General features: G+C 38.2%; 2 protein-coding genes across 3 annotated transcripts in view; one reads left to right on the forward strand and one right to left on the reverse strand.

Moving 5' to 3' along the window:
• LOC124623180 (nuclear cap-binding protein subunit 1) overlaps nucleotides 1-15,626 on the reverse strand; it is a 179,413-nt gene that overhangs the window by 57,154 nt on the left and 106,633 nt on the right. The gene's annotated exons all lie outside the window — the stretch shown is intronic.
• LOC124623181 lies at nucleotides 837-15,527 on the forward strand. Of its 2 annotated transcripts, none has more exons than XM_047148985.1 (2): nucleotides 837-957; nucleotides 13,602-15,527. In XM_047148985.1, exons 1-2 carry the CDS (start codon nucleotides 865-867, stop codon nucleotides 15,336-15,338), a joined length of 1,830 nt encoding a protein of 609 aa, XP_047004941.1. In that variant the 5' UTR covers nucleotides 837-864; the 3' UTR covers nucleotides 15,339-15,527. The 2 variants fall into 2 exon arrangements, with proteins under 2 accessions (XP_047004941.1, XP_047004942.1); XM_047148986.1 differs by lacking the exon at nucleotides 837-957 and adding an exon at nucleotides 5,757-5,833.

Genomic DNA, 15,626 nt, shown 5'->3' on the forward strand with positions numbered 1-15,626 from the left:
ATGAGTAAAATATGCAAAGCATGGAGTATATGAGCATTATTCATAAAGTTCAGCTGGAGAACCACCTTTGGATTGAGTTTGTCAACAACTTTGGAAATTAACAACACAAAAGTGAGTGTGATCAAAGCACATATTGTGAAATTCTTATCATTCAATCTATCTCTAATAACCTCTTTGCCCCTAATCTTCTTTCTTTCTTCTTATCATTCAGCTAATTTAATCACAAAAGTAGTAAATAACAGACACCGATAAGTGGAAAGGAAACTACAGTGTTCATGTCCTTGCATCCTGCAGTAGCATGCAAATTTCATGTTGTTAAAAGCATAGTTACTATATCACACTGCAACTTTTCCATTCCAAATAGTTTCCCAATGCCGTACAATTCAACCAAAATTAGTGTACACACGTTCAAAATATTTTTCACATAATAAAAGGAAATACCTAAAGAGATTGTATATTTATTAACATTTCTGTGATACATTTCGACCCATTGCTTTATTTATGTGTCAGTGAAAAACTAAAAAAAGTTTACTTTACCATCCTGTTTATTATTATTATTATTATTATTATTAATCAGCATTCATATAACTCAAGTACTGATAAAAAAATGAAATTTTCACAAGAATTTAGACAGAATAAATCTCAGTAGTTCATCAAAACATGCATTGTCTCCCAGCATCCCAAATCACTGGCTGAATGGTATGAGGTACAGCAGGAAATATGTGCCTGCGGAGAAGCTCCTTACTGTCAACAAATTTGGAATATTTCAGGTCAGTGCTCTTACAGCAAGAAAAATGAGCCTGGCACTTCACTTAAGTGATAAACATCACAGGAAAAGTGAGCAACAGAGCGCATCACATCAAGATGAGTGAAAGTTTCACAGTGTGGCAGTTGGCCACAGAGTTTCCTCAGAGAAACATGAGCTCACAAGTTCCAGGTTTTCTGCACTTTTTATTTGTAAGTACTTACATAAAAACAGTGTTTGAGTATACCTTAGTGGGACAAATAGCAATGGGTTATGTAACTTTCAGACTGATCTTGATTTTTTTTAAATGTATACAACTAATTTGCCAGCAGATGAAATTTTGGGGATAACATAATTGTATGGCAAGATAAGTTATTCAATAGCAACCAGCCACTAAATTGGTAACATTAATCTGGTACTTGACAACTGTTCTAAAACGTATCTTCAGTGCGGTATCCAATGAATCTTTATGTGGTCTCTCAAATATGATGTAGGCAGGGCCAGTTCATCACAAAAACAAGTGAAATTAATTCTCATTGTGCAATAACTTAACCAGTGCATTCTAGGCAGCATGTGGTGCCACAAACAAAATGTTTCTTTACTCCTTCAACACTTAATTATATTTTTAATTAAACACCTAGCAACACATATTCAATCTTCTTGAGGAAATTTAGTTTATGAAACAGAGAGACTTGAGCAAAGTTGACTATAAAATGTGTAGCATACTCATTCTGGTTCCAGTCACATGTTTAAAACACGTGAGAACATGCCAAAGATAATTACAGTTTGAAGTGATATGAATAATTTTGGCAAATTTTGTTCTGGCAATGTACAACAGGATGCACATTTAGTAATTCCTCCCTCTCACCTACACATACTAGTTTCTTTATCTTTCAAGTGTGAGCTTCTTTCTGAACTAGTAGTTTTCTTTGATATTAACATCACTTAAAATTTACTGCAAAGACAAAATAAACCCCATCCAAGCAAAGTTGTCTTACCCATGTACATTTTTCCCAGGTCTTTAATAGCTCTCCACTGTCTATCAAAGCTCACATCACAAGTCTCAAAATATTAGTGTTTGAATTTTCTCGTGGATTCAATGCAATCCTGCAATCCACTCCACTGCCCTTTCAAGAGTCTTAAAACTAAACAGAACAATAACACAACTAGTGGACTCTTGTCCCTACCCCACCCTCCCCTTGCAAACTTTAGTCAAGATTATGAATAACTTAAATTTCTTCCTGTTTCAAGATATAGTGATTTCCTTGATCCTCCAGCCATTTTGCTTTCAGTTCAACACTGTTTACAAAATTGTCAACAAAATTTTCCATTGTTTTATAATGGCTCTTTGTGCCAAATCTGTTCATAAACAACATACCTAATACAAAAAGTACAATGTTACTATGTATTTATGAAGTAAATGATACAAGACACAAATAAGCTATCTTTTAACATATTATCTGTATATATTTTGAAACAGCGTAGATGCAGTGTGTGGCACATAGACACACAACAGTACACAGTATTAACTAGCTTTCAGTCTCTGACTCTTCTTTTAGCATAAAGTAGACAGATTCACACACAACCACACAAACACCCGAATGCACATGAGTGCCTTTGTGCGATACATCAATCTTAGTACCGTGTTCTGTAACATGTGTCTATGTGCCACACAACAGTCAGCTAAAGGTGAGTGGTGTCTTTGCTTTACTTTACATACTGATCCATCCACAAATTTCCGTTATTGTTACAAATTTCTCTGTCACTTATATTTGTTTGTTTATTCAACAATTTCAAAACATGATATAGAGGCAGCTCCTATTTTGATCTCTCAACACTTGTGCAATACTCCTTTGATCTTTTCATATATGACACTACGAAAATGGTGGGCAGAGGGTGACAAATTATCCCTTCTTTTTGCATTTCTGAGCAGTACTTAAGTAATAACACAGATCTCCTCACACACGATTGAATCAGAAAACTGTTAACAAGTACAATCCAGCATGTTACTCTTCACTGAATACGTTCATGAAAAACCATGGAAATGAGAGATGTGGTCCAATGAAGCATAATATGAGGATGTTCTCAGTACATACAAAAAATTTATAAGTCAATCATGCAAAGTGGATAGTAATGTTTGCTGCCTATGTTGTTTATACCAAGGTCATCACTATGGATATTGGTTAATAGCATTTCACCCTTAATGAAATACAACTGTTATAAAAAAATTAAAAGAATAAATTGTGTAATATTTGATTTCAGTACTAGTATTGAACATTACATTTTCAGACATAAAGTGAATATCTAGAGGTAACATAGAAAAAAAAATAACAGAACAGAAATTAATATCTGCGATTTATGAAAATCTTTACAGGGGTCACACACGACCTACTATATAGTGCTCTTGAAGGGTTTGGAGTTCTCACCAATATGGTCAGAACAAATGAGTTGATGGATATGAGAGACATGGTCAGGTTTGTATTGGTTCATTTAGCCTACAAAACATAGCTGCAGATATGCTCAGGGAATTTAAATGAGCACTGCAAGAAGAAAAGCAACATTGCCATAGTAAAAAGACTGGTGGTTTTATCAGTATGTCAGTTAGATAAGAAAAGGGTTCAGATGCCTCTATGATGGACCTCATGTAAAGAAAGATTTTACGAGAAGACACAGTAGATTAGGACACTTATGGAGGTATTCGTATGAACATGAAATGGTATCCAAAAGTACTCGAAGTTTGAATTTTGTGCACAAATGCTTACAAATGCACTGAAATACTGCTAGGTGTCTTCCCATACATCATTCTTGAATCAGTATGGCAAGTGGCTGTAAGATGAGAGTTTTGGTTAGTTGTCGGTGGGCAAACTTCCATAAATGGACAAAATTTGGCTTACTATGATGACCATTCCAGCTGACCTTCAATTGGAAGACTGGAAAATGTTCAGAAAGGGAAGCATCCGAGTCTCCAGAATCATAGACGGACCTTCAAAGACCTCTGCAACACTTTGGGAATAACTTAAGGTACATACGAACATATTCTGTCAGACTAATTGACGATGAGAAGCACTGCAGTGAAATTTCTGCCATAACTGTTTCAAGATGATCAGAAGCAACATCACATGGAAGTCTGCAGGGAACAGGGAACTTGAACTACATCAAGATAATTCAAACTTTCTTTCAAAAGTTGCTGGAATAGTCATCCTTCACCTCAGTCAAAAAGAGCTCAATAAGCCAGTAAGTCAAGAGTAAAATTACACCCTTGATGACACACACACACACACACACACACACACACACACACACACACACACACATTGGGTTGTTCACAAAGGGTTTATGAAATGATAACTAAAGAGTTCTATCACAATGCTGCTAAGTTTGAGAGAGGACAAGAGGATAATACTTCCACAGAGTGGCATACAAATGATGATGTATTCCACCATGACAATGCATGACCACATACAAGCTACATTATTTAGAAAGTTTTGACAAAAACCAGATGACTACTTCTTCTTATCCAAGATCAAAATAAGTTAAAGACGCAAAGATTTGATACAATGGAAGAAATTAAAGTGGAATTGTGAAATGTTCAAAACATCATATCAATGACAGATGTCCAGAATGCATTTCAAAAGAGGCAAAATGTTGGGATGCATATATTCACTTCCAAGGTGGCCATTCTGAGGACAATGGTGCAAAATAAGATCTAAGTAAGACATTATTTTAATTAATATATTTCACAAACTTCTCGATACCACCTTGGTTATGAAAATACTTTCTTGTTGTGGATAGTAATTATCTTTTTCCACTACATAAAACAGGTACCTAATGGACTACATAAATGAAACACCACCTTTTATTTCTTTGTTTCACAGTCTCTTTCACATACTGCTGCTGCATGCACTATACTACACCTTTCCTGTGTCAGGAAGGTCTATACATTTTCAGTTATTTCCTGCTAGAGCATATAATTGTGAATATGAGACAATAATCACATTTCCATGGTTTACAAACACACTGTTATCACAGTCTTTGTCTTGACTGTTATGAATTACTATTCCAACTAATTTTTCAAACATAAGAATGTTTTCTTAATAGTTCTTAAATTATTCTGTATGCCTACTCTTAAAGACGGATGAAGTTAATTTCTTCTTTCAGTCTCTTGTGGTTTACTTTGTAGTACCATCAAATTCTCCTGCTCTCAGCATTCGCCTCATGCCATTATTGATACTGGTTTCCTTAAGTCTTCGCGTGTTACAATGTTACAATGTACCACTTCGCCTCTTCATCACAGAACTGTTACAGCATGTGTGATGTTACTAACAAAGTGTCCATAATTGCTTTGAAGCAGAATAAAAATCATGAAAACAGACAGGACATACTTCCCTGTGCCATAGAAGGGCGATACTCTCACAAGAAAAAATATAAAGTGTATAAACATAGTCAGGCTGGATGGGACATAATAACTTTTCAGTCACTGCAGAGTCTTAAATCCAAACTTGTCTTCTCAAACAAGAGTAATACCATGTACATGTATCATGGACTGGGAGCAATGAGAAGCAATATTACACACTAAATTGAAACAGCATGGAGCATTCAAATGTAGAGGCGGAAATGCCTTAAGGAGACGCATATTCAACTTCAACTTTAGCAGTACATTCATCAGCTTCTCGATGAAAAGTTGCTCCAACATTAGTGGCAAGTAGCTCTTTGTCACAAACAAAATCTGTGGACTTCATCATGGAATACCTAGGCAAAGAATTGAGGGAAAATTTCTGTGAGACAGAAATCCAGGTAACTTACTGGCAGACATAAAATTATTTAATATGAGGGTGCAATATTTTCAGTTGTTGCTCACAGAAATTCAAAATATCTTAATGTACATCACAAAACATTGTTCTGCAGTCCTCCACATGGTCTGCAGGTAACTAAAGAGAAAGGCCTCAGGTGTGCAAGCACACAGCAACATGTAAAGCTGAACAGAATGCATGGTCGCACAGTGGAACAAGCATTGTTCCCACCACGATGGAATTAGTGCGTGCAGTGTGTGGAAAGATGCAAGAGCAGCTGACATGCAGCAGAATGGAGGTCATTACAAGAAGAAAATGTGTCAAAAAGAATTTCTTTCATTTTATTCCAAAGCAAATAACTCAAAATAAGATTTGCTTTTGTCATTACAGTGTCGCAACAAAAACTGCAGTAAAAAATCACATTCATTTGTCTTCTGCTTACATGCAAATGGCTTTTTCTTTCTAAATGACGTAATACTTTATATAGTTATTTGAATACATTAATGATTAATTTTGGTTGCATTTACTTAAAAAGAACTACATAAAATATGATTTACCAGCCTAATAATCCAAAGGCACATAATGCCATAAAAATGAATTTTCATATCAATTATATATGAACACAGCATTACAAATTTAGTATACCTATCATTAACAGTTATAAATTGGTTTTACAATGGGCACAGTTCTGAGATACAAATAAAGAACAATTGAAAGACTGATCAACAAATGTAACTGCAATGAAAACTGGATGAATGTCATCTGGGCAGCGAATACTGTTGCCATGTGCTGGAAGATTTCTGCTTGCCTTTATGCCCTTAAAAAGTTTTGGAACATATTTCCACAGTATATTAAATGTAAATCTGTGCAAATACTCATTTTAGCAAACCTCCACTAGCATGATGTAATGCAACATGGCACGAGTAGCGAAAACACAAGACAGTTAGAAGTCACCTTCAACGCTTGTGTGCTTTGCTCAGCAACATTCATAGATATGATCATGTCAGTATCTCATACACCTAGTTATGGCCATTGTCGCCAGATGAGTTATGTGACTACCATATGCTAAGTGTACCTTACTGGCTCCTCATTGCACAATCAACCAAGTACCTCACATCAAGGTCTAACACCTTTCATCTCATCATAACTGAAACAGAAGGTCCCACTTACCTAGTATCCTAGCTGTGCTCATCATAAAACATAACATTTGCAGACTCCTTCACTGTCACTGCTGCATGCCTTTGGAACATGCTGCGCTACACATTGCACACAATTCAATGCCCCACTACTTTCAAGAAGAAGTTGAGGCATTTCCTTTTGTCACAATTTTCCCAAAAATTAACATGTATGGCCAACTTGTCCTCTGTCAAATAGTGAAGCCAATGCTACTATCTTGTCCCAGTTAAGTGCCTTTCTCTATGAGCCACGTCACCTTCTCTTCCCCTATATTCATTAACTGTGTCTTATCACATTCCTCTTTCCCTCCATCCTCCACCCCTTTCTCTCAAGCCCATTTCTCATAGCACTCATAATTTAAAAGCTCCCTTACTGTAATTTATAATTATTGTTGTACTTATCATGTAGGAATATTAACAGAGCATGTGTGTTTTTTCAGATGTACTTCTGCAACTTTTTAATTTCTAAATGTAGTATAGCATGCTTACCATAATGTAAATAAAAATAATCCATTTTTGAAAATTTAATTGGATATATAAAATAATCTACCCACCAAGTAGCAGCAGCAGAAAACACATATAAGGATACAGGAATTTGCAGGCTTTCAGAGCCAGTGGCTCCTCCTCCTGGCAGAAGGGTTGAAGGGGAAGGAAGGGGGCAAAGGGAAAGGACTGGCGAGGTTTAGGAAATGTGGAGAGCTCGGAAAAGTCACTCAGAAGCCCAAGTCAGGGAAGACCTACCTTCTGATCCCGTCTAGTCCTGGGCAACTTTTCCAAACTCTCCCCATTTTCTAAACCTCGTCAGTCATTTTTCTTTGCTCTTCTTCATTCCCCTTCAACCCTTTTACTAGGACGAGCAGCCACTGTCTCCGAAAGCTTGCAAATTCCAATATCTTTACTTGTGTGTTCTCCAGCTGCCACTTTGTGAGTAGATTTCTTTATATGTCCAGTTACACTATATTACTATAATAGCACTGTTGTAAGATGTGTACAATGCCTAGTTAGATGTAAGAGAAGGGCTGATGGCCCCAATCTTGCTATGTTAAATATACAAATAAATAACTCTCGGTAATCGAAACAAGGCCCCCGGAGCAGACAACATTCCATTAGAACTACTGACAGACTTGGGAGAGCCAGTCCTGACAAAACTCTACCATCTGGTGAGCAAGATGTATGAGACAGGCGAAATACCCTCAGACTTCAGGAAGAATATAATAATTCCAATCCCAAAGAAGGCAGGTGTTGACAGATGTGAAAATTACCAAACTATCAGTTTAATAAGTCACAGCTGCAAAATACTAACGCGAATTCTTTACAGACGAATGGAAAAACTGATAGAAGCTGACCTCGGGGAAGATCAGTTTGGATTCAGTAGAAATGTTGGAAAACGTGAGGCAATACTGACCCTACGACTTACCTTAGAAGAAAGATTAAGGAAAGGCAAACATATGTTTCTAGCTTTTGTAGACTTGGAGAAAGCTTTTGACAATGTTGATTGGAATACTCTCTTTCAAATTCTGAAGGTGGCAGGGGCAAAATACAGAGAGCGAAAGGCTATTTACAATTTGTACTGAAACCAGATGGTAGTTATAAGAGTTGAGGGGTATGAAAGGGAAGCAGTGGTTGGGAAGGGAGTAAGACAGGTTCATAGCCTTTCCCCGATGCTATTCAATCTGTATATTGAGCAAGCAGTGAAGGAAACAAAAGAAAAATTCAGAGTAGGTATTAAAATCCATGGAGAAGAAATAAAAACTTTGAGGTTCGCCGATGACATTGTAATTCTATCAGAAACAGCAAAGGACTTGGAAGAGCAGTTCAACGGAATGGACAGTGTCTTGAAAGGAGAGTATAAGATGAACATCAACAAAAGCAAAACGAGGATAATGGAATGTAGTCGAATTAAGTTGGGTGATGCTGAGGGAATTAGATTAGGAAATGAGACACTTAAAGTAGTGAAGGAGTTTTGCTATTTAGGGAGTAAAATAACTGATGATGGTCGAAGTAGAGAGGATATAAAATGCAGACTGGCAATGGCAAGGAAATCGTTTCTGAAGAAGAGAAATTTGTTAACATCGAGTATAGATTTAAGTGTCAGGGAGTCGTTTCTGAAAGTATTTGTATGGAGTGTAGCCATGTATGGAAGTGAAACATGGACGATAACCAGTTTGGACAAGAAGAGAATAGAAGCTTTCGAAATGTAGTGCTACAGAAGAATGCTGAAGATTAGATGGGTAGATCACATAACTAATGAGGAGGTATTGAATAGGATTGGGGAGAAGAGGAGTTTGTGGCACAACTTGACTAGAAGAAGGGATCGGTTGGTAGGACATATTCTGAGGCATCAAGGGATCACCAATTTAGTACTGGAGGGCAGCGTGGAGGGTAAAAATCATAGAGGGAGACCAAGAGATGAATACACTAAGCAGATTCAGAAGGATGTAGGCTGCAGTAGGTACTGGGAGATGAAGCTTGCACAGGATAGAGTAGCATGGAGAGCTGCATCAAACCAGTCTCAGGACTGAAGACCACAACAACAACGTTTATGGTTCATGAGAAGTGAACGATTGAAAGAATGTACATAAAAACTTTCTTGCCTGAAATTAAACAAAATGGTCATCAAGCCAAAGGCTGGCTCAAAACACTACAATGTTTCCGCTTGCACAATGGAGCTGGTATGTCCTTGCCTTCCTCCAACCTGTTACTGAGTGCTCTATGGTTTAACAAGGAACTGTAATCATGGTGGAACTTGGAAGTTTCTCATACACGAAACAGTGTCACAGGTGATAGTGGCAACTAGAGATGGGAAAAATCTTATACAAGACATGAATAATCTCCAAACCTTTGGATTTATAGTTCTGAAAATCCATCACCAGCTACCAGGCCATAAGACAACATACATTAACATTTCCTAATTTAAATGAAATGCTACATCCCTTTAATCAGCGTTGTGGGTAAAATCTTCTCAGGTATTGTTGAAAGGAAAGTGCGAGTATTAGTTGAGGACCAATTGGATGAAAATCAGTGTGGGTTTAGATCTCTTAGAGGTTGTCAGGACCAGATCTTTAGCTTACGGCAAATAATGGAGAAGTTTTATGAGTGGAACAGGGAATTGTATCTATGCTTTATAGATCTAGAAAAGGCACATGACCGGGTTCATAGGAGGAAGTTATTGTCTGTTCTACGAGATTATGGAATAGGAGGCAAACTTTTGCAAGCAATTAAAGGTCTTTACAAGGATAGTCAGGCAGCAGTTAGAGTTGACGGTAAATTGAGTTCATGGTTCAGAGTAGTTTCAGGGGTAAGACAAGGCTGCAACCTGTCTCCATTGTTGTTCATATTATTTATGGATCATATGTTGAAAACAATAGACTCGCTGGGTTAGATTAAGATATGTGAACACAAAATAAGCAGTCTTGCATATGCGGATGACTTAGTTGTGATGGCAGATTCGATTGAAAGTTTGCAAAGTAATATTTCAGAGCTAGATCAGAAATGTAAGGAGTATGGTATGAAGATTAGCTTCTCCAAAACGAAAGTAATGTCACTGAGAAAGAAATATAAACCAGTTGAGTGTCAAATAGGAGGAACAAAATTAGAACAGGTGGACGGTTTCAAGTACTTAGGATGCATATTCTCACAGGATGGCAACATAGTGAAAGAACTGGAAGCGAGGTGTAGCAAAGCTAATGCAGTGAGCGCTCAGCTACGATCTACTCTCCTCTGCAAGAAGGAAGTCAGTACCAAGACTAAGTTATCTGTGCACCGTTCAATCTTTCGACCAACTTTGTTGTATGGGAGCGAAAGCTGGGTGGATTCAGGTTACCTTATCAACAAGGTTGTGGTTACGGATATGAAAGTAGCTAGGATGATTGCAGGTACTAGTAGATGGGAACAATGGCAGGAGGGTGTCCACAATGAGGAAATGAAAGAAAAACTGGGAATGAACTCTATAGATGTAGCAGTCAGGGCGAACAGGCTTAGGTGGTGGGGCCACGTTACACGCATGGGAGAAGCAAGGTTACCCAAGAGACTCATGGTTTCAGCAGTAGAGGGTAGGAGGAGTCGGGGCAGACCAAGGAGAAGGTACCTGGATTCGGTTAAGAATGATTTTGAAGTAATAGGCTTAACATCAGAAGAGGCACCAATGTTAGCAGTGAATAGGGGATCATGGAGGAATTTTATAAGGGGGGCTATGCTCCAGACTGAACGCTGAAAGGCATAATCAGTCTTAAATGATGATGATGATGCTCTATGACAATATAAACCCAGTATTTTCATCTTTTATTCTGAACAAAGAAACATCAGCCTTGAGTTCTCCAAGATGTTCTGTAGCTGACAAAGACAATAGGTAATAAATAATGAAACACTAAAAGGAAATAACAGCATGTAATCTGTTGCATTTTTTAGTCAATAATTTTGCTGAAATATTTTAAATTGCACTGAGTGAATAGTACAACTTACCATTATCATTTTTTTTCAAGTGATGTGAAGATACAGTATGACATGTATTTACAACAACACATATAAAATAAGATGAATAACATTACAAGGAGAAATGGAGAGTTCTATTTAACACTGTCCTCAGAGTCTTTTGCTGTGGCATGCTTTAAATCTTCTCGGTTTATGAGCCGTGTCATTTTGAATAAAACACTTGAGATTTCAATAGCTAGCTCCACCATCATCATCAGCAGTTGAAATCAATGACTGCTGAAGCAGGCATGGTGTCTGCTTATATAAATGTAATGGCAGCATCTGGAACCTTCCACAGAGAGCTGGAACAGCACATGTGCGGAAGACAAGTTGGGCCGCTCTTAGCAATTATGTCCAATTGCAGAACTAAGTGACATCACATGGTGTGAGTCGCTGGCACACGTTTGAGACTGCCACTCCTGTGTCCCTATAAGCATCAAGCCTATGTCTTTACTTTCATTCAATATCCAAAGCAAATACCCCTGCCCTACTAAATGTGTACCTCTGGTCTTTGCTAAAACTGTTGCTGTTTATTGTAATTTTAATTTAAAAAATCCCAGTATGATGGCATCTGAGCCAAAACTCTTGTTTATTCAAATTGTATTTTATCCCTGTTTTCTAGTCAATGTTCTGTCATGGCTGGCATCTCACGTTCCCCTTGTGGGATATGTCATGCATGCAGTGCACAATGCTTGGCAACAGTATGGATAGTTTGACCTACGTAAATGCTACCACATTCACCGGAGACACCACACTCGCCAGAAACTCGAAGACCTAGGGAGTCTTTAACAGGGCATGGCATTTCTCTTTATCTTGGAAGCAAGCCCCAACACTGGTCTCTGTTCACGTATCTTCAGTATGTGCCCTACCTTGCTAATAGTTGCTCGACAGCATGGAATGAATTCAGCTGGTTTGGCCCCTTCCACCGATTTCTTTCATCAGTGGCACTTGAAAACTTTAGCAATTTCTCCCTTATTTTAACCATTTTCTCTGAACATGTGCTTCAAATGCCGACATTCAGATTCTAGATGGTCATTGTCAGAAATAATTTTGCACTGCGTACTAACATGTTTAGTACCACTTTCTTGTGTGCAGGGTCGTGTAAACTGTTGCCGTTTAAGTACTAGTCAGTGTACGTAGATTTCCTGTAAACTGAATGACCTCCTGCCTTCCATTCAACTAAAACATCCAAGAACAAAAGCTTGCTATCCTTCTCCAACATACAGTAAATTTGTTTGGATGGACACCATTCATGAGGGTGAGGCCATATCAAGAAGGTGTTGTCAGTCTATCGTAGGGAGCGAGATGGACGCAACCTTGCAGAGTTCAGAGTTTGCTCCTCAAAGTGCTCCACAAAAAAGTTCGCGATGTCTGGACACAGTGGTATCCCATGGTTGTGCCATATGTCATCTCATAATATTCCCTACAGTGCAGAAAGTGTGTTGTCATTAAGGCATGGTAGAACAGGCTGACGATCTCAAGTGGAAACTGTTTGGTCTAAAGATCCAGCGTTTCTTATACCGGCACACTCGTAAAAAGTGATACTGTGTCCAGATAGATGATATGTTATTTTGACCTATCTTGATTTTCCTGAATATCTCAATAAATGACTGCAAGTTAACAACATGATGTCCACAGTGCCCCAGTTTAGGTGCTAATAACCCTGTCAGATCTTTTTGCCAATTTGTAGGTGGGTGAACTGATTGCACTAACTCCCCATTAATGACAACACGGGTCATCGAGTTCCTCGTGTGTGTGGTGTCCCCTGTGAATGTGGTAGCATTTACATAGGTCAAACAACTTGCATTGTTGTTGAGAGTTGTGCAGAGCACTCACGACATATCAAACAAATGAAACATGAGAAGGCAGCTGTAGCTGAAAGTCCCCTAGAAAATGGGCATAAAATAAAACATGATAAAACAGGAGTTTTGACTCATATACTATCATACTGCAATTCTGCTATCAAAGAGGCTGCCAAATTAGAATAAACAGCAACAATTTCAACAGAGACCAGGGATACATACTTAGTAGTGCATGGGGGTGGACTTTGGACATTGAGTGAAAGCAAAGACATTTGCTTAATGCTTGTAGAGACACGGGAGTGGCAGTTTTAAATGTGGTGCCAGTTGCTCATGCCATGTGACATTACTCGGTCCAGCAGAGGGACAGAAGTGCTAGGAGATGACCAACTAACCTTTCGCACAAATGCCACTCTGGCCCTCTGTGGAAGGTTCCAGAGGCTGCCATAACATCTATATAAGAGGAACACTGTGCCAGCCCCAGCAGTCAGTGATTTCAACTCCTGATAACGAAGGTGGAGACAGCTCGACTGTTTATTCTAAATGATGTGGCTTGATACCAAGAAGATATTACTCATCCATTTAACACTGACTGAATTAATATGATATGATGTCTATGCAGGTAACACTGGTAACATCTCACCTCCTCAATACGAGGTGTAATGGCAGTCGCCACTATGCTTCTCCTGGACGTGTTGTCCTGTACCGATCAGTGGCAACAAAATCGTATGACGGCAACAATCAACATCACGGCTGGGATGACAGGCCAATTAGATGGCCAGACAGACAACAGCCGGAGCCACACAAATATGCTCTACACAACCGTGATGATGGAATCCTGTTCAGGTGGAACTACGATGTCAACAGACCAATTCATCCAACTACCACACACGAAGAGGATCACCATTACAACACACCATCATTACCATACATGCAATATGAGCAAACAAATGCAAGACATCCTGCGTTTCAACTAGTGAACTCTGAGCATCGATTTGGAAATCCACAAATTGTTCATCATTTACATCACCATCACCACTATTATGACACATCTATTAATCCTCTGAACGCAAATTTTGGGCGAGGAGAAAACCTCAGCCAACCAATAGAACCAGAAATTTTGTACAAACATATATTTCAGTTGAGTAAGAGTCATCATGAAAACAACCAGCAAAGTTCAAATCTGGCACTCCAAACTGCAACTGTAATGCCAAGATCTAAGGAAAAGACAAACATCACTCCAGAGATTCCACCATTCAGACCTTCACCACAGCTGCACCAGTTCTCAGAGCCTGATCCACTTTTTCATCCTAACAAATCAGTATTTCTAACACATCCTACACCTACGACAACTGAGCCTTCTGCAAGCATTACGAGTACAACAGAAAAACCAAAAGTGATCAATATATATCCTGATTCAATTAACGCTCAGCTTCCACCATCAGAAAGCCACATTGACACTGTTATACCTTATATTTCGGCAGCAGCAGCAACTGCCAGCAAGGCATCGGCTGCCAGTACAACTCAAAGGGTAACTTATACATCAGCTGAAGAAAGTTATATTACAGATGCTCTCTCTACCACAATGCACATGGCAGCAGAGACAACAACTGCTGAAAATGATTTTATGGAACAAATGGTAATGTTTCAACCACATAGGTTACAAGAACCTAGTATACTTTCTCCAGAATCTTTGTCACAACATCATTCTAACAATTCAGAATCTTCACAGCAAGTGGTTATGCCAGTAACTTCAAGCACAATACAACTGAACAGCCAATTACAAAAAATTATCCAACAATCTGATGAGACAGCACCACCAGATGATACCGACTCACCAATTACAGTTGTAACTTCATCACAAAGTGAATCTGACACTTCAACAAACAACTCTGACAACGTAACAGTGACACAAAAATCTGACAACAATGATAATCCAAAAGGAATTGAAAGTACTATCACAATTCTCAGTAAGGTCAAAAAGGAAAGTGGAAATAATGTTACGATACTCACAAAAGTTAACATGCAGTCTAGTGCAGCAACTATGGAAAAAACACAGCTGAGCAGACATCATTTGATCCCTCTCATAATACAGAAAGATGAGTCACCTCATAATGTGACAGTTGATTTCAACAGTGCTTCACATGTTAACACAAATATGGACAAAAGAAAACCAGCTGAAACCATATTCATTGCACCACAAATGACATATCAACATGGAGTGGAAATAGCACATAAAGAACCGGAAACAAATGACGATCTAACTACAGTGCATCCAACAATACCAGATTACCAAACTGAAGATCAAGTCCATGGAAAGGCTAAACTTTACGAAGACATTCCACAGGAGATGAACTGACTCAATTAATAACCCGTCAAATACTAAACATTCAAACACATGATTTTATATGTGAAGATTTCTCTGTAAAGTGGTATTTATACACCTTATAACAAAAAATAGTTTTAGTAAAGCTAACATAGTAAACAAACAATGTTAAGTCATAAATAAAAAAATCTTTATACTGCCATGAAACATCACTAACTCCTGTAAATATGTGGGATATTAAATTAGTAATAGAAACAGAAAAACATACTAGGGTCTTTTTTGTTTCTGTGTGTGCATTTTCTTTTTCTCCAGCCGACATGA

The sequence above is a fragment of the Schistocerca americana genome, chromosome 7, assembly GCF_021461395.2.
Source record: "Schistocerca americana isolate TAMUIC-IGC-003095 chromosome 7, iqSchAmer2.1, whole genome shotgun sequence".
In the NCBI taxonomy this organism is placed as follows: Eukaryota; Metazoa; Arthropoda; class Insecta; order Orthoptera; family Acrididae; genus Schistocerca; species Schistocerca americana.